This window comes from Schistocerca nitens, chromosome 9 (assembly GCF_023898315.1).
Source record: "Schistocerca nitens isolate TAMUIC-IGC-003100 chromosome 9, iqSchNite1.1, whole genome shotgun sequence".
NCBI lineage: Eukaryota > Metazoa > Arthropoda > Insecta > Orthoptera > Acrididae > Schistocerca > Schistocerca nitens.
Window position 1 is genome coordinate 426,040,562 of NC_064622.1, and position 20,529 is coordinate 426,061,090.

The window sequence follows — 20,529 nt, forward strand, 5'->3', positions numbered from 1 at the left end:
GGTATGTGACCGTATTGTCAGTACGCGAAAATTTTCCGTTTCAGCCACTGCAGCAAATGGCTTCCCTCAAGGTGTTGTACTGACTGATAAATGGAAAAACTTAGTTTCTTATATACTAGTGGAAAAGAGTATTTTCGTATTCTGGTAGGATACTGAGGATGGGGAAGAGGGGTGTTAGACATCCTTTATTGGTGTTGCGTTATTTCTTGTCAGTGATGAAAACAGACAAGAAATAAACCCACCCCTCCTCTTAATCCTTAATACCCTATCACATTACGAAAACAACCTCTTCCACTAGTATATAGGAACTTTAGTTTCTTTCTCATTCAGCACAACTGCCTGAAGAGGCCATTTCCAACAGTCATCGAAACGTTAGAGAATTTTACATATTCTCCTGTCACATAGCTTGAAGAATTTTGTTAATGATTCCTGAGTATTTGGTCATCTGTCTAAGATTCATGCCAGGCTGAATTAGAAGAATAGAGAATCTCCGACTTACAACTACACGTTTCGTCACTGGATCGTTGGATGGTGAGAGAGCGTTACGGAGATGCTCAAAAAACTCCAGTGACACAAGAGTGTCGTCCTGATTCACGGAGAGGTTTACAATTGAAATGTTGAGAGCCTGCGTTGCAAGAAGAGTCATACGTCTCCGGTATTACTCGCAACAACATAATGAGAGAAATCAACGCACATGTGGATGTTTATCGATAGTCGTTTCATCCCGAGCACTAACCAGGAATGAAACATGGAAGGCGCAGAATCTAGTGGTATTAGAAGTAGCCTCGGCAACACGCCGTAAGCTGACTTGCGGAGTATAGATACTGGTGTGGAATTCTCACATCATTTTGATGTGCTCAATGCATCAAGTGGGATGAGAGGAAATAAAACACTGGTAAAACGTGCTTAAAACGTGCTTACATTCAAGTTGTGAAATACATATACTGAATAAAATTTTTTCGAAATAATCTGAGACTTGTTTAGATCGCTAGATGAACTAGACAGATGAATCCCAACTGATTTTATACAAAAGATGTCGTAACAGTACGCTGGTGTTTACTACCAAAACTGATTGAGAGGACGTGCAGACTTACTGAGATCTCGGCCGCCACCAGAAAGCCTAATCCAGCGACACAAACCACCAGGAGAGTTTTCATGGCGGACTCCCTACACAGCCGGTTGACACGCCAGCGTCCTAAGCGTTGCAGAAACCACTGGCACATTCTGGGCCCTTCTTATGTTCGTCGGAATAACGTGTCCGTTTTTTTCCGAGCCGTCACCTTGCTTCACGGGCAATTTGCGATCCGCCCATTATGGCCACGTGACCCATTTGGACTTCTCCCCTGTTGCAGTAAGCGCGCACAGACTGTTGGACATGGACAATAAAGGGCAGTTTGCGGCACGCGCTGCGGATGTACGTGGGCGCTCTTTCGGGAGAAATGGAGGGTAATTTCAGCCAGTTACAAATTTAGTACACTGAGGCTGAAAGACTGGGCAGATCGTAGAATGTTACAGATTGCAGGCTGGCCGGAACCCAGAGCCCTTTCGGGAATGGCTCAGGGTTTTAAAGTGTGCATCATTTCCTAGTGGCTGATCACATGCTGAATACATGTTTCGTTTCTTGCCATAATTCGTCTGCATCCGTTCCGTCATTAGTGCCTGAAAAGGAAAACTGTTAAGTATTGTTTCCGGCGAGGAATATGTTGGATGATACATAAACTTTTATCTCAACAAACAGGATGCTTATAACTTAATCGTAATATTTACTTTTGAACTTAAAATGACTTGAGAATAAAGCTGTTTTATTTGCACTAATGCTGGCTGTGTGCGGTAATGTTATGTTAAAAAGTATTAGATTGCTGCACAAATTTTTAGCATTTTTATTTTGCTTTTAGGTATTCCAATTGCTACGGTCTTATTTATGGATTGTCATTTTTTATTTGTTGTTCACTGCTGCTGTTTGAGTTTACATATTGTCGTTTTGCCATTTGAAGATTGTGAGTGGACTGTGGACGCCATAAAATTGAGTGCCAAGTGGAGAAATCGGAACATTCCCAATATATTCTTTTGTTTGAATTCAATAGAGGGATGATAGCAGTGGAAGTTGAAACACTTGCACCGTTTGTGGGGATAATGCCACTGGACGGAGCACGACAAGAAAATGGTTTTCTCATTTTAAGGAGGATCTTTTTGAGTAGTGAGTACGATACGAAAATGATGCTGCTGGTCATAGGAATTACGCAATCTGATGCTAATCTCGCAGCAAGAGTAGGTCATATAATGCCATCATGAAATATCTATCTACGAGGAATTTATCAAAGCGGATAATGTATTGCTGAATCAATCTGTTGCTGTGTATGCGGAATAACTTTCCTGGAAAAACAGATTTATATCCTTCAAAAGAGACCAATTTCAAAACGACAGTGTTAGTTTCACTAAGTATTTTATTCACGTTATAAACCATGTATCAAAGTATAAGTGTAAAAAAGTAATAAAAAAACGGAAGTGTACCCGCCTAGTCTCTATGGATTACCCAAGGTGCACAAACCAAAGATTCCTTTGAGGCCTACTGCGAGAGTAGCAGAGTCTCCCACCCAGGAATTAGCTAGACACCTAGCCTCATTACTGCAGCCTCAAGTTGGAGAAACTGACAGTCATATGCGTATCATTTCCTTGACAAATTAAAAGAAATGCACGTGGGCCAAGGTAATATCCTTGTTAGTTTTGATGTAGTTATTTATCATGATTCCAGTGAACGAAGCTATCTCATGTACAGTGGATATTTTTTCAGCAGATGTTGTGGTGTTATTCAGACAGTTTGACTGGGTGCATGGGCAATCCTCTTAATTCGGTTGTGGCCAATTTTTTTATGGAGAACTTTGAACAATGGGCGTTGCAGACTCCTAATAAAAGACCAGTGACATCGATGACACTTTCGTAAAATGGACAAAGGTGCAGAGAACCTGGGTGCCTTACTGATACATCTCAACAGTACCAGTCCAAAAATACGATTTACTATGGAGACGGAGAATAAGGGCCAACTTAATTTCCTCGATGTGTCGGTTACCAAGCGGAGGGACGGGACGTTGGGATATAGGGTATACAGAAAAGTCACGTACACTGACCTTTACCTGCACAAAGATTCTAACCACCACCCTAGGCAGAAACATTGGTGGAAAGGGTGCGCAAAACTTTCGAACCGACTTTTTTAAAAGGTGACCTAGAACATCATCGGTCGACGTTCAAGAAGAATAGTTATTGGATCAAGGAGATAGATCTAGGGAGAGAATCAGGATCGACAAGGAACGATGGCCGCCCATAGGGAAAGTTTTCCTTCCGTTCATCAGTACGATTAGGGATCGCATAGGAAAAATGTTGCAAGTATGGTGTGAAAACTACCTTCAGACCAACCATGAAGACAAAAGAATGTCTAAGATCGGCAGATGATTGACTTCCTTTGGCTACACGGGGTCTACATAAAGTTCTTTATAATCGGGGTTATAGGTACCACAAAAAGAAGTGTTGACACCCGTCTGGTTGAACGCAAGAGGAATTGCCTCCTGGGACATACGTATAAATCAGCCGTAGTGGAACATCATCACCAAAAGGGTTATCATGAAATAAAATTCACTGAGACGAGTATCATATCGAAAACATCGCATTATCATCCACATATGTATAGAGAGGCTATTGACATTTATAAACAATAATTGTAACAGAGAAGAGAAAAGTGTTAAAGCAGATAAAATTTGGAAGTCAACATTGCAACGTAAGATTGACGATCGATTACTTTCAGTCCAGAATGTTGGCACTACCTAATATAATCTCGTAGCCGACGCCATGTGATAAACTGTGGTGCCTTCTACACTGCCCATATATTCCTCGCCCCCTCGAGTTCTGGTTACAGTTCGCCATTTCATCTCTGAAGATGTCTTCCGCAGTCGGAGAGGAAACGGTATCAGAAAGTCTTATACATCGAGCACTGCCTATTAGACCCGAAGTTTAAAGTGATGTCAATACCAGCCGTGAAAGCTTACACAGTTTGATAAAAACATTGTTATCCTGGTGTCCAGATTGTAGTTCTCAGAAATTTTTTCCGAGTAAACAATTCTGGATGTTGCGTCTTGCAAGGCTGCTTTTTGTTGTCTGCCTCAAGAAACACTCTGTCTTACAAACAAGGGAAATATAGGAAGGAAACGTGACAGAACTTCGACCAACATCCGACTTCGTTCGCGGGTGTGATCGAAAGTTTTTAATCGTGTAAAATATATGGAATATTTTCTCCCTGTATCTCAACCTACAGCGCAAAGATGCTTACTATATGGAGCAATATGCTACACAACAAAATAATGGCACAATCAAGAAACGGGTAAATGACCTGTCTAGGAAGGCAATGCAATCCTAACTAACAAAGCAGAAGAGTTCTGCCAGTTGGGAAACAGGACACGCGTTGTGACAAACATCTACAAGATCTTTGCAAATAAACAGCAAGCAAATGGTCGATGTATGTAAATGATTTTCTTAACTAAAGAAGCAAGCAAATGGTCGTTGTACTTGAATTATTTTCTTAATGAAAGCAATGAATCATATAAAAATTGGAACAAAAATGGCGAAAAGAAACGCCACAATCTGAATACGACCGTCTGCTGTAATTATGGAGAGATTATCACTGAGAAATCCACTGGCAGTGTTGTCAGAGTTGTCCGCAGGTTAATATGTAGATGGGGAAGCAGCATCAAAGAGAAAGGGAAAAAACTGCAAGGAAAAGCTGGATACAAGTATTAAAACAACTTATTTAATAAGTCTGGAAAACAACACAAAATTTGTAGGAAGGGATAAGATTAAAATAATACTCGATCTTTAATCATATCTGAAAATAGCTATAAGTACGTGAATATTTTTGAAGTTTTCCGAAACAGCTGTAATCCTAAGAATGCTGAAAGTGAAAAAGTGTGGCGCGTGCGATTAACCGAGCGGTCGCCGGCACGGTAGCTCAGCGTGTTCGGTCAGAGGGCTGCGTGCTCTCTGTAATAAAAAAACTGAGTCAAGGCATCAACGATCAACTTGAACGGATGTCTTGTGACGTCCGCCCAGGCCAAACGCAACGAACAATACCGAACAAAATGAAAAAAAAGTGGTCTAAGGCGCTGCAGTCATGGACTGTGCGGCTGGTGCCGGCGGAGGTTCGAGTCCTCCCTCGGGCATGGATGTGTGTGTTTGTCCTTAGGATAATTTAGGTTAAGTAGTGTGCAAACTTAGGGACTGATGACCTTAGCAGTCAAGTCCCATAAGATTTCACACACATTTGAACATTTCTTTTTTTGGAGAAGTGTCAGGCCAATTTTATGTGTGATCAAAACGTCTGCTATAAATACTTAAATGGTGACTACAGGGAAAAGAATTTAAAGAGAAATGGATGAAGAACAGTTCGAATATAGAAATGGCAAAGACGCAAAGAACGTGATTGGTTTATGAAAGATGTTTTATGAAAGATATCTTGCTGAAGACAAGTGCACGTAGGATTCCATTTTTCGAAGTACTTTCTAAGATTGAGGAGGATAAAACTTATGGAGACGATAGTTGACATTAAAATCAATTGCTTACAGATTATTAAGTCTTTTCGAACTCGTATACGTACAGTACATGAAGATCTTCATCTTCATTATCACATGGAAAAAAAATGAGAAAAGCAGAGCACGACAATATTTCTTCAGTGCTTGCGATGTAGTCACAAGAGAAATAAAGAAGAACAAAAAGTAAGAACAACAATGGCTTCAAGGTTAAGCAAACTTGGGAAATAGTTGAATGAACCTTTCATGTGGATAAAAGTGTAATACCCATACTGCTGAAACACAGACACCACAAAGATGTGATAACATCATCAGAACGTTTGAGAAGTGAGTCTGGATGAAGCTAGAAGTAGTTGACTGGAAAGAATAACGAATGAAACACTATTAGAAAGTGTATTGAGGTGAGGCAGATACTAAGAACGATTAAGCGTAGGAAAAGAAATTAGTTCAGTCAGTTAATCAGAACAGGCAGTTTGTTAAAGAAGTATGGTTAAGAAGAAACAGTGAACGGGGTAAAAAAAAGAAAAAAACTCCGTGTAAGTTGAGTAGGACTCGCGCACCGAGGGTTCCGTGCAATCTTTTTACATATATAGATAGTTCAACCATGGCGGGAATTGAGAGTGTTGGTATCGATACCGGCAAGATATACGTGTACCCATTCTTTTTACATATATAGATAGTTCAACCATGGCGGGAATTGAGAGTGTTGGTATCGATACCGGCAAGATATACGTCTACCCATTCCTGAGAAAAAGAGGTCTTAAGGACAGTTAGATAATAAATGAGAAAAAATTATTTTTTCGTGTGGTATGGTTAAAAATGATCGATTTTAGAATTTTTTGCCTTGCTTTTACTATGAAACTTTGCTTTTACTGTGAAACTTTGCTTTTACTGTGAAACTTTGCTTCTACTGTGAAACTTTGCTTCCTGCCAAATTTCATGATTCTAGGTCAACGGGAAATATCCTACAGTTTTTGAAGGAGTGAGTTTACGAGTATCAAAATTTTTGACATACAAACAATCGTAGCTTTTGATTGCATTGACTTAGAATCTTAATTTATCACACCGCTAAGGGTCGATAGAACTAATATGCTACGTAAATTTCAGTTTGATACGTTCATGAGAAAAAGGGGTCTTAACAGTGCGACCCATACATAGACAGTTGGATAACAAATGATCAAAAAATTTCTTATCATTTCCCATAATTTCAAATCAACTATTTTAGGATTTTTTCCTTTAGTTGTTCTGTAGAATGTTGCTTCTTGAGAAATACCCTATAGGTTTCGATGAGTGAGTTTGCATGTATAAAAATGTGTGACATAAATGGCCGTACCCTTTCACTGTTTTGACTTAGAAGCTAACATTAATTACACCGCCAAGGGACCATAGACCTTAGTATGCGATATAAATTTTAACTTCAAACGTCTTCCCGTTCTTGAGAAAGGAAAGGGCCTTAACAGAGAGACGGACACACAGACAGGTGCATAACAAATGACCAAAATTTTTTGTGTGTGTTATATTTACAAATTAACAATTTTCGTATTTTTTCCTTTAGCTGTATTGTTAAACCGCGCTTGTTGCCAAATTTCACGATTGTTGGCCAACGGGAAGTATCCCATAGGTTAAGATGAGTTTACGAGTATCAAAATACTCGTATGGCTGTATCTTTTGAATGTATAAAAATAGAAACTACAATTCTTTTCCACTGCCAAGGGAAAGCTGACCTTTGTGTGTGGCACAAATTTCAATTACATACGGTTACATATTCCTGAGGATAAAGGTTTTTTCCGCTCTGCCGGACAGATAGATGGTCTAGGGGTAGCGTCTTTGATTCATAATCAAAACGTCTTGGGTCCCGGGTTCGATCCCCGCCACTGCCTAAATTTTGATAAATAATCAGCATTGGCGGCCGAAGACTTCCGGCATAAGAAGTCAGCCTCATTCTGCCAACGGCCTTGTCAAAGAGGGTGGAGGAGCGGATAGAGGTTCAGGGCACTCTCTTGTCCTAGGGGTGGGAAATTGCCCCTAAAGGCGGAAGAATCAGCAATGATCAACGACATGAGGATGCAGAAGGCAATGGAAACCACTGCATTAAAGACACGTAACGTGTATCCACAGGACATGTGGCCTGTAATTGAAGAAGTGTCATGATGATCTCTCCATTGGCAAAAGATTCCGGAATAGTCCCCCATTCGGATCTCCGGGAGGGGACTGCCAAGGGGGAGGTTACCATGAAAAAAAGATTGAATAATCAACGAAAAGATAACGTTCTACGAGTCGGGGCGAGGAATGTCAGAAGCTTGAACGTGGTAGGGAAACTAGAAAATCTGAAAAGGGAAATGCAGAGGCTCAATCTAGATATAGTAGGGGTCAGTGAAGTGAAGTGGAAGGAAGACAGGGATTTCTGGTCAGATGAGTATCGGGTAATATCAACAGCAGAAAATGGTATAACAGGTGTAGGATTCGTTATGAATAGGAAGGTAGGGCAGAGGGTGTGTTACTGTGAACAGTTCAGTGACCGGGTTGTTCTAATCAGAATCGATAGCAGACCAACACCGACAACGATAGTTCAGGTATACATGACGACGTCGCAAGCTGAAGATGAACAGATGGAGAAAGTCTATGAGGATATTGAAAGGGTAATGCAGTATGTAAAGGGGGACGAAAATCTAATAGTCATGGGCGACTGGAATGCAGTTGTAGGGGAAGGTGTAGAAGAAAAGGTTACAGGAGAATATGGGCTTGGGACGAGGAATGAAAGAGGAGAAAGACTAATTGAGTTCTGAAACAAGTTTCAGCTAGTAATAGCGAATACCCTGTTCAAGAATCACAAGAGGAGGAGGTATACTTGGAAAATGCCGGGAGATACGGGAAGATTTCAATTAGATTACATCATGGTCGGACAGAGATTCCGAAATCAGATACTGGATTGTAAGGCGTACCCAGGAGCAGATATAGACTCAGATCACAATATAGTAGTGATGAAAAGTAGGCTGAAGTTCAAGACATTAGTCAGGAAGAATCAATACGCAAAGAAGTGGGATACGGAAGTACTAAGGAATAACGAGATACGTTTGAAGTTCTCTAACGCTATAGATACAGCAGTAAGGAATAGCGCAGTAGGCAGTACAGTTGAAGAGGAATGGACATCTCTAAAAAGGGCCATCGCAGAAGTTGGGAAGGAAAACATAGGTACAAACAAGGCAGCTGCGAAGAAACCATGGGTAACAGAATAAATACTTCAGTTGATTGATGAAAGGAGGAAGTACAAACATGTTCCGGGAAAATCAGGAATACAGAAATACAAGTCGCTGAGGAATGAAATAAATAGGAAGTGCAGGGAAGATAAGACGAAATGGCTGCAGGAAAAATGTGAAGACATCGAAAAAGATATGATTGTTGGAAGGACAGACTCAGCATACAGGAAAGTCAAAACAACCTTTGGTGGTGACATTAAAAGCAACGGTGGTAACATTAAGAGTGCAACGGGAATTCCACTGTTATATGCAGAGGAGAGAGCAGATAGGTGGAAAGAATACATTGAAAGCCTCTATGAGGGTGAAGATTTGTCTGATGTGACAGAAGAAGAAACACGAGTCGATTTAGAAGAGATAGGGGATCCAGTATTAGAATCGCAATTTAAAGAGCTTTGGAGGACTTACGGTCAAATAAGGCAGAAGGGATAGATAAAATTCCATCAGAATTTCTAAAATCATTGGGGGAAGTGGCAACAAAACGACTATTCACGTTGGTGTGTAGAATATATGAGTCTGGCGACATACCATCTGACTTTCGGAAAAGCATCATCCACACAATTCCAAAGACGGCAAGAGCTGACAAGTGCGAGAATTATCGCACAATCAGCTTAACAGCTCATGCATCGAAGCTGCTTACAAGAATAATATACAGAAGAATGGAAAAGAAAATTGAGAAAGCACTAGGTGACGATCAGTTTGGCTTTAGGAAAAGTAAAGGGACGAGAGAGGCAATTCTGACGTTACGGCTAATACTGGAAGCAAGGCTAAAGAAAAATCAAGACACTTTCATAGGATTTGTCGACCTGGAAAAAGCGTTCGACAATATAAAATGGTGCAAGCTGTTCGAGATTCTGAAAAAAGTAGGGGTAAGCTATAGGGAGAGACGGGTCATATACAACATGTACAACAACCAAGAGGGAATAATAAGAGTGGACGATCAAGAACGAAGTGCTCGTATTAAGAAGGGTGTAAGAAAAGGCTGTAGCCTTTCGCCCCTACTCTTCAATCTGTACATCGAGGAAGCAATGATGGAAATAAGAGAAAGGTTCAGGAGTGGAATTAAAATACAAGGTGAAAGGATAATAATTATACGATTCGCTGATGACATTGCTATCCTGAGTGAAAGTGAAGAAGAATTAAATGATCTGTTGAACGGAATGAACAGTCTAATGAGTACACAGTACGGTTTGAGAGTAAATCGGAGAAAGACGAAGGTAATGAGAAGTAGTAGAAATGAGAACAGCGAGAAACTTAATATCAGGATTGATGGTCACGAAGTCAATGAAGTTAAAGAATTCTGCTACCTAGGCAGTAAAATAACCAATGACGGACGGAGCAAGGAGGACATCAAAAGCAGACTCGCTAAGGCAAAAAAGGCATTTCTGGCCAATAAAAGTCTACTAATATCAAATACCGGCCTTAATTTGAGGAAGAAATTTCTGAGGATGTACGTCTGGAGTACAGCATTGTATGGTAGTGAAACATGGACTGTGGGAAAACCGGAACAGAAGAGAATCGAAGCATTTGAGATGTGGTGCTATAGACGAATGTTGAAAATTAGGTGGACTGATAAGGTAAGGAATGAGGGGGTTCTACGCAGAATCGGAGAGGAAAGGAATATGTGGAAAACACTGATAAGGAGAAGGGACAGGATGATAGGACATCTGCTAAGACATGAGGGAATGACTTCCATGGTACTAGAGGGAGCTGTAGAGGGCAAAAACTGTAGAGGAAGACAGAGGTTGGAATACGTCAAGCAAATAATTGAGGACGTAGGTTGCAAGTGCTACTCTGAGATGAAGAGGTTAGCACAGGAAAGGAATTCGTGGCGGGCCGCATCAAACCAGTCAGTAGACTGATGACAAAAAAAAAAAAAAAAAAAAATATATATATATATATATATATATATATATATATATATATATATATATATATATATATGTGATTGGCAGCAACATTTACTAGGCACCTATTGTATCATAATGTCGGCGTAAGTGTTTGCTATGCGGAGGAACCGGTTTTGATTCCCAGTATTGCCAAGACTTTTCCTTGGTGGGAGGACTGGGAAGTGGTGCAGTTAGTCCCTTGATGGCAGCTGAGGAGTTACTTGGTTGGGAAGTAGCGTCTCCGCGGTCTGGAAAGTCGGCAAAACGACCGGGAGAGCGGTGTGCTGACCCCATACCCCTCGACACCACATCCACATAACGCCGAAGGCAGGAGCAGGCAGGGCACGGCGGCCGGTCAACATTCCTTTAGCCTTCAAGGCCTCGACGAGGAGCTCGTTTTTATTACATGAGAGTATCCGTGACATTTTGGGAGATTTCAGCAACGATGTGTGATGTAGAATGATGTAGTGTTGAAAACGCTAGGGAGTTACAGAATAGCAATTTCTATGAGGAAAGACAAGAATGATGGAACATCTCTCTGATGTACTGTGAAAATACTTCAGACAGGTACCTGAGTCGTGGCGGCTCGCTCAGAGACGATCTCCCACCGACAGCAGACTCTTTGGTCGGCTGCTGATGCGCAGGCAGCGAGGTCGGGTAGCTCGCAAGAACGAAATTTGGCGGAGGCCGGTGGAGTGGAGCCATAATCTGACGAGAGATTTTGTGAAGGTCTGTGTTGTTCTGGGTCTGGCAGTACATTGCTGCCATCATCATTCTTAAACTTGAACCGTGGATTTGTCACATGCTGCCTTACATGCAAGATTCTATTTATTTCGGCCTTTCCTCCGGCCGACTTTAAAGAAATGAAGATTATTATTTCGGAAACCAAGGTATTACATATCCCTGCCCTCTTTAATCTATTCCATGTGACCACCTTGTCCTGATCTTTCACCTCTTGTTGGTGCGAGAGCGAGATAGCCTCTCAATTACGATTGGAGCTTTGCTGCCTCGCCAAAAATGTAATATTTTTAAGCATGATAAGCTATTGTTCTCAAGATCGCATGTGAGTGGTTTTAATTTAAGCCTTAGAGCGCTCGTTTGCATGAGGAATTTATATCTATTTGTCCACTGAGCCCGCTAAGTCTCCGCCGTGTCCCACGTCACCATGCGGTTGTGCAGGTAGATGTCCAGTGCGTATTATTTACCTGTCTGCTTGCTGGAAAGAGAGACGCAAACTTTAAGCTAGTAGAGTTTCTCACTTCTCCCAATTTCTAAATTTTGCTGAATGCAGGTCAATAGATACTAAAGTGACTGAATTTGACCTTAGAAGGTTATTTACCTTCTTTCCTGTTAGTTTTATGGAACAATGTTGGATGGCTTTAAATTTTTTTCTTATTTTCAGATATGGGTAATTTAAAACTTTTAGTGAGTTCTTTCAGTTTTCTTATTAATCTGTTGCTCTTATTAATTGCTGGTATTTGTTATTTATGTAATAAGGACCTATTTGTATTTTTATCAAACGATGAATGTTGTTGAAGAGAAAGCCCCTGGAGTATGCATACACTCACGTCCGAGCCGCTTTTATTTGTCCCACCTTATACTTTTTCATTTCGTTGTTACATTTCAAACTGTTCTACTATGCTTGTCTTCTCGTTGTGGAATGATGCACTGTCTTCATAAGGTGCTTAATGAATGGGATTGTTTAGTGATAAAGCTGAATATACATGTGTATATACAGGGTGTCCCATTTATCTTGACCACCAAAAATAACTGTTTGTCCAGATGAAAATTACAAAATGTTTCAAGCAAATGTTCTTTAGCCGCCAGGAAGACATCATCAGCATGATTGCCTTCGTTGTAGCTTTGCTTTTTACAAAGATGAACAGTGGTAAGACTTTTTTAAATGGCACCCTGTATTTTTTATTCGGTAATTCATTTCCTCTCTAAAGACCTATTCAAAAATGTATCACAGTGTACAATACAGTGAAACACAAATTTATTAATTAAATAACACAACACTGACTTTGAGGCCGGGATCACAAACTCGTCCACATCTACATCTACATCTACATCCATACTCCGCAAGCCACCTGACGGTGTGTGGCGGAGGGTACCCTGAGTACCTCTACCGGTTCTGCCTTCTATTCCAGTCTCGTATTTTTCGTGGAAAGAAGGGTTGTCGATATGCTTCTGTGTGGGCTCTAATCTCTCTGATTTTATCCTCATGGTCTCTTCGCGAAATATACGTAGGAGGGAGCAATATACTGCTTGACTCTTCGGTGAAGGTATGTTCACGAAACTTCAACAAAAACCCGCACTGAGCTACTGAGCATCTCTCCTGCAGAGTCTTCCACTGGAGTTTATCTATCATCTCCGTAACGCTTTCGCGATTACTAAATGATCCTGTAACGAAGCGCGCTGCTCTACGTTTGATCTTATCTACCTCTTCTATCAACCTTATGTGGTACGGATCCCACACTGCTGAGCAGTATTCAAGCAGTGGGCGAACAAGCGTACTGTAACCTACTTCCTTTGTTTTCGGATTGCATTTCCTTAGGATTCTTCCAATGAATCTCAGTCTAGCATCTGCTTTAAAGACGATCAACTTTATATGATCATTCCATTTTAAACCACTCCTAATGCGTACTCCCAGATAATTTATGGAATTAACTGCTTCCAGTTGCTGACCTGCTATTTTGTAGCTAAATGATAAGGGATCTATCTTTCTATGTATTCGCAGCACATTACGCTTGTCTACATTGAGATTGAATTGCCATTCCCTGCACCATGCGTCAATTCGCTGCAGATCCTCCTGCATTTCAGTACAATTTTCCATTGTTACAACCTCTCGATACACCACAGCATCATCTGCAAAAAGCCTCAGTGAACTTCCGATGTCATTTATGTATATTGTGAATAGCAACGGTCCTATGACACTCCCCTGCGGCACACCTGAAATCCCTCTTACTTCAGAAGACTTCTCTCCATTGAGAATGACATGCTGCGTTCTGTTATCTAGGAACTCTTCAATCCAATCACACAATTGGTCTGATAGTCCATATGCTCTTACTTTGTTCAGTAAACGACTGTGGGGAACTGTATCGAACGCCTTGCGGAAGTCAAGAAACACGGCATCTACCTGTGAACCCGTGTCTATGGCCCTCTGAGTCTCGTGGACGAATAGCGCGAGCTGGGTTTCTCACGACCGTCTTTTTCGAAACCCATGCTGATTCCTACAGAGTAGATTTCTAGTCTCCAGAAAAGTCATTATACTCGAACATAATACGTGGTCCAAAATTCTACAACTGATCGACGTTAGAGATATAGGTAAACTTGCTGGAGTTGTCAGAAAACAAAGGAAAACCAAGTAAAAACATAACACAAAATTGACTTTGAGTCTCCTGTCCCATTTCCCAGGAGTAGAACATTCAAAGGTGGTCAAAGTGGTGACCCTGGACACCGATACACTGGTGCACTCGTTGAATGTAAGAATTATTTACTGCTTCCAGTATTCCGTGCTGTAGAGAATTACAAGTAAGCATGATACGTTCCTGCATGTCCTCTGGAGTTGTTGGAATATCGCGATAGACAACGTTTTTAACGCATCCCCGAAGAAAAAAGTCCAGAGGATTTAAGTCAGGAGACCTTGCAGGTCAAGTAACTGTTCCTCCTCGATCAATTCATCTGGCAGGATACCTCCGTTTCAGAACATGACGCGCACGCAAGGCGTTATGTCCTGGACATCCATCGTGTTGATACAGCATAAGCTTTCTGGTTGTTAGCGGCACTTCATCCAGAAGAGGAGGAAGGATTCGTCTGAGGAAGTTGGCATACGCTGTGCCGTTTAGACTACCATTGATGAAATAGCAGCCAATAATTGTAGTACCAAGCATCCCACACCAGACATTATCTCTCAATTGACGCTGATGTTCCACCTGTCTAAGCCATCGTGGGTTGTCGCTGGGCCAATAACGCATGTTCATTGTATTTACTTGTCCTTTGTTTGAGAAAGATCATTCATCGGTAAATAGAACATAGGAGAACAAGTTCGGGTTGGCGAGGATTTGCTGCTGTGCCCACTGACAGAACTGTACACGATTCTGAAAATCATTCCGATGCAATTCTTGATGTAGGTGTACATAGTAAGGATGGAACTGGTGACGTGTAAGAATACGTTGTACACTGGTTTTAGGAATGCAAATCTCGTGTTCAATCTGTCGTGTGCTCACATGTGGATTCACAGCAACGGAAGCGAGAACAGTTAACTTCGACAGCTTTGTCTGTGCGAGTGCTACGACGATTGCGTTTTCGTTGGTTGAAACTTCTCGTTTCCTGAAGTGTCGCAACAAGACGAGAAAACATCTGTCGGGAAGGTGGGTTCTTGTCAGGATACCGCTCTCTGTTCAGTTCCTCTCCCTGCGCAGCATTTTGACTGCCCTCAACAACAACAACAACAATAAAAGAAACGTTATGTCGATGCAGTTTGTAGGAAGGACAGCCTTTACTGTATGCCTACTCTATACAACAGTATTTAAAAGGACTAAACCACTGTACTAAATGTACCCATACATAAGAAAACAGTATTGCAATTAATGTTCTGCTAACTTACATTCTCCATAGATGAGTAGCATTTCTACCTTGTCCTCGTTGGTGTACATTCTACTGACAATGCTTGACGAAATGACGGGTGTGCATTCTGCTTATGTTTACATTTGTCCTCTGTCAACGTCAGCACGTGGATGTGTTCCATTACCCCGAGTAACTGCACTAAGCGCTGGGAGTGTCAACGTCAGTGTTGTGTCATGTAATTAATAACTGTGTGTTTCAGTGAATGGTACAATGTGACACACTTTTGAGTAGGTCCTTAGGAGAGGAAATAAGTTACCGAATAAAAAATACAGGATGCCATTTAAAAAAGTCAAACCACTGTTCACATCTTTGTAAAAAACAAAGTTACAACGGAGTCAATCATGCTGATTGATATCCCCATGACGGCTAAAGAACATTTGCTTGATAAATTTTGTAATTTGCATCTGGACAAACAGTTATTTAGGGTGGTCAAGATAAATGGTACACCCTGTATAGGTGTCTCTCCCAAGACGCATTTTTTCTCGTGTTTCAGCAGATATTTACACTTCAGTTTTTGGAGTGCGTAGCTGCAGTCAGCCCAAACAAACACTGCTCATCGAGGCTTTCATGCGGCGCCCGTGGTGACGGAAAGCCTCGGTTTGTTTCCTGTTTAAAAAAAGAAACTGCGACACGCCACCGTTGTGTAAAGATTTGCTCAAAAGTTCCTTATAGTGTACTTATAAATATTTAGGGACTGTTTTGGGCATCTACCTGCTTATAAATATTTAGGGACTGTTTTGGGCATCTACCTGCTTTTTGTCAAATCAGTTAAGCCAGCCCCACGCCCTCTCATTGTTAGATTTAAATTGGGAGTAGGTTACCAACTTTTTAAACCTCACCTCCAAGGATCTACTGGACTATGAGCTCATAAGCAGATAATATTGTAGAGGTGTGCGACAGTATATAACGGTTGCTGCTGAAAAAGATGCTCTTCTAAACAACAGTCCATACGAGCAAACCAGTTTTACGCATTTTGAAGGAACGTTGTATTTATTGTTTGGCAACTTCGAGGAGCGTAGAGCTGGTTACGAGGGGGGTACCGAGATGTCATAGGCGTGATCACCCTGAAGGATGTGTGTTTTTTGGCTGTGTTCGTTTCGTGGCTAGTCTCGTCTCCATGGTGGAAGATTACAGTGGCTTTCCTGTCGTACAGAGTGCGTTTTTACGTTACGTTTGTTACATTTTGTTTCTACGACACTCGAAGTTGTTTACTGGAACATTTGCTCTGATATTCCGTGTGTATGAGTTTTACTTATTGGAATATTTTACTGACCTGTAATTCTTATCAAGTCTTCTTGAAAGGAGGGGGCCACTGTAACTCAGACTGATGTTTAAAGGAACTTTAAATTGTAATTTCCGAGCACGTCTGAAGCATGAGCCACGAATTAATGTCGTAAATTCTATCCTGTGCACAGTTATTTTAGTGGGATGAAATGCCATATTTGGATTGGCTTTGGTTTGCTATGTCGCCACTAAATTATGTAACATGTCTAATGTGGCCTTATTCATTAATGTATATTTAATGGTTGATTAATCATATTTCCCTTAAGAAAATTTCAGCCTTGAATTAAAATTGTTCTAGGTTATGTCTTGCCGTAGTGGCTGAATGATATGTGCTTATTACAATGCAATTGCTCACGTAGGAACCAGTCCGTTTCAGCATACACTGTGTACCACTGCCTCAAACTGTCTTCGCAGAGTTGACTTTATTATGAGGTGCTGAGCCGATTGCAGAAGTGTTTCTAATCCTCCACCACATACAATGTGAGATAAAAATTCATTATTTTAGTTGTAATTTCGTTTTAAAGCTTAAAGTATAAAAAATTTAAAGGATTCCTTGGTGTTTGCGGGCTCTGCTGAGGCTATTAGATCGTTATTTTCCTTCCAAAGGAGATAATTCACGATCTCTTGGAGTGCCTGGATTCAGACTATACACTGAAGAGCCAAGGAAACTGATATAGGCATGCGTACTCAATTACGGAGATATGTAGATAGACAGAATACGGCGCTGCGGTCGGCAACGCCTATAAAAGACAAGTGATATTACAATGAAATGAAAACCCTTACCTGCTTACAGGCGTTGACATACGTCAACGGGGACAGATGAAAATGTATGCCCCGACCGGGACTCGAACGCGGGATCTGCTTACACGGCAGACGCTCTATCCATCTGAGCCACCGAGAACACAGAAGATAGCGCGACTGCAGGGATTTATATCTCAGATGCTCCCGCAAAACCCGCATTTTCAACGTATTGTCCCGCACTACATTCGTAGTGCTCCCGCCCATTATACTCATTACTCGCGGCGCGTTGCCGATTCCCGTAAGAGTTCGGGCACTGTTTGTGCATTCGCACAGAAGAAGAAGATGGTCAAGTGGCCGGTGAGGCTGAACTGTATAAATACTATGATGGTATCTGTTCTTTCGGACATGTCCGAAAGAACAGATACCATCTTAATATATATATTTAACGAGTGTATTGTGACTATCAGGAATCGGGTGAAACATCAAATATCCGCCTGCATGAACGTGACCATTGTAATATCATTCTAACGAGCTGCATGGTCATCGATGGTATCTGTTCTTTCGGGCCATTTCACGAGTATATCGTGAATATCAGGAATCCGGTGAAACATCAAATCTCCGCCTGCAAGAACGTGACCAACGACGACTGAAGAGAATCGTTCAGCGTGACAGAAGGACAACCCTTCCGCAAATTGCAGCAAATTTCAATGCTGAGCCATCAACATGTGTCAGTATGCGAACCATTCAACGAAACATCATTGATATGGGATTTCGGGGCCAAAGGCCTACTCGTGATGACTGCTCGACACAAAGCTTTATCCTCGCCTAAGCCCGTCGACATCGAAACTGGACTGCTGATGACTGGAACATGTTGCCTAGTCGGACGAGTCTCGTGTATATTAGGGTAACTGTTCTCCACTGCAGTAACGCCGTGGCGTGTAACCAGCTATAGTCCCGCTCACCTACATTGCCGACGAGTTACCGTGTTTAGGACATATCGGTTTTCTAGGTACTCCTCAGGTTTTGAAATCTGTGCAGAGCATTATTGGGTGCTGTGTGTTCATGTTATCCAGGACCATTTGCATCTTGGTAATCCATCAGATCTAAGATACTGCTCGTGTTAAAATTCTTAATCATTGGTACTATAAATGCTTATAATTTTTTTAGAAGTAATTTGTTACTTTTGGTAATTGCTCTGTGTGGCACAGTGTATTTCTTACCTTATATTAAATGTTATGAAAAGTTTATGTAATTTGTAACCAAGAGTGATTCATAAATTATGTGTATTAAACCGCTGAATGAAGCATTTGAAATCCCTAAGGCCTAGTTCTTCCCGTAAAGTCTTGTGGCCACTTAAGAGGCCACAATTTCCCATTTTACTGTACAAAGGGAAATTATCCCCTGGGCAAATGCTCATGTCCTTTCACAAAACTGATGAAGCATGTCCACAAGAGGGTGGGGGGTGAAATTTGGTGTGGCATGATCCACATGATGTACAATGGTACAAAACAGGAAATATTAATAAGATCATAAAGCTACCCATAGAATATGACCCAGGCTGCTTTACGGTGGGTCTGAAACGATTGCCTAACACGAAATTGTTGCTTTTATTTGTTATAGGTACCTATAAGACTATTTGTCATATTTTGAAAATCACTACGAACCTAAGTTGAAAAATTTGTTACCTACTTACTTTTTAAAACAGACGCCTTTGTGTGATTTTTGAAATAAAGATCAATTTGTTATCTTCCACGCTTCGTAAAGAATTTTTTACGCTGCATAAGATTAACCACCGGAAAATTTTGTTACCTGTAGGATTTTTTAAAAATCTGAAAATTGACCGATACTGGAGTTTTGAGTATTCCAGCTGATGCGAAGTAATCGTTCAGTGCTGTTTATTTAATGGTGCAATGTTGTTATGAAATAAATGTGTTTTTTCCCTGAAACTAAGTTGAAAAAGTATTTTCTTTTCCTAGAACAGTGAATTACTAGCAAATGTTAAAGTGGAAAGGATTTTCTGGTCAGTCAGTGAGAGGTGCTAATATGCCACAGATCTTTTTCCGTTCCTTTCAGGCTCAAATGAGTAATGGCACAGTCTCACGCCACATGAGAGGGTGTTACTTGTGATTAAAATAGGAAAACCTTCTTACTCACATGATTTAAAAATCTGAAAATCGACAACTATTGCAATTTTGTGTATTCTGATACAATGTACTGATTCAGTGGTGTTTATTTAATGGTCCAATGTTATCCTGAAATAAATGTCATTTTTGCTCCTGAAATTAAGTTGAAAAACAATTTTGTCCCGTTCCTGGCAGTAGGCTCAAATGAGTATTGGCCCAGTCTCGACATACGTGCTGGATGAAAATGTTCCACCAAAAAAGCTGTATTCTCCCCCCCCCCCCCCCTCTCCCCACGCCATATAAAATTTTCATTGACCCAGGTCCTGCAAGAGGATTTGTGTAGCAATGTTGTAAGAAAATGTGAAATTCATACAATTGTTTACACGGAATCCGTGTAAGAAGAACCGTAAAATATAGCAGATTCTCACCCCATTTGACGGTATACAATTCACTATCAAACCGGACACTTTTGCCGAGATAGTTAAGGTAGCGGCGGGTACAGAGAACATCCAGTTTATTGAGTAAGGGTGCGTCACTCATGAATACACGTTTGATCCCTTTTCTGCTAAAAATCTAAAAGCGAGGGAAACAGTGTGCATCTGATAGAACAACTTGTTTCCACTACAGTCATTTAGGCCTTCTAACGTGCGACTGTCTGGTACCACAGAACAAGGTTGAACAAAACTGATGGCATCGGTTGGAAGTTCGTGGTAGGAATCACGGTGGATCACCAAAAACTGTTGCAAGATATAGGCTGTTTTGGGGTTGGATTTACCCTTTGTTCGTGTCACCTTAAACAATGAACTGACATGTGCTTTGTTTGATTCACACAGCTATACTTCTTTGCTTGATTATCAATGGTATTTTAAGTATTGTGTTTACTGTATGTGTTGAACCGGGGACCTAGAAACGAGGCTTCATCCCGCCGTGGCTCTCTTGTTCACAACGTCACTACAGGCCACAGCCGTCCACCCTCCCAGCTGCCACCCCACACCAAACCCAGGGTTACTGTTCGGTTCGTCCTCCATACCAGACGAGT

General features: G+C 41.1%; 1 protein-coding gene across 1 annotated transcript in view; it reads right to left on the reverse strand.

Annotated features, from left to right (window-relative positions):
• Nucleotides 1-1,213, reverse strand: part of LOC126203571 (uncharacterized) — a 35,407-nt gene extending 34,194 nt beyond the window's left edge. The window contains exon 1 of the mRNA XM_049937897.1: nt 1,095-1,213. Coding sequence (XP_049793854.1) covers nt 1,095-1,157 — 63 coding nt within the window. The 5' untranslated portion in view covers nt 1,158-1,213. The remainder of the gene's footprint in view (nt 1-1,094) is intronic.
• Between the last annotated feature and the right edge of the window lie 19,316 nt (nt 1,214-20,529).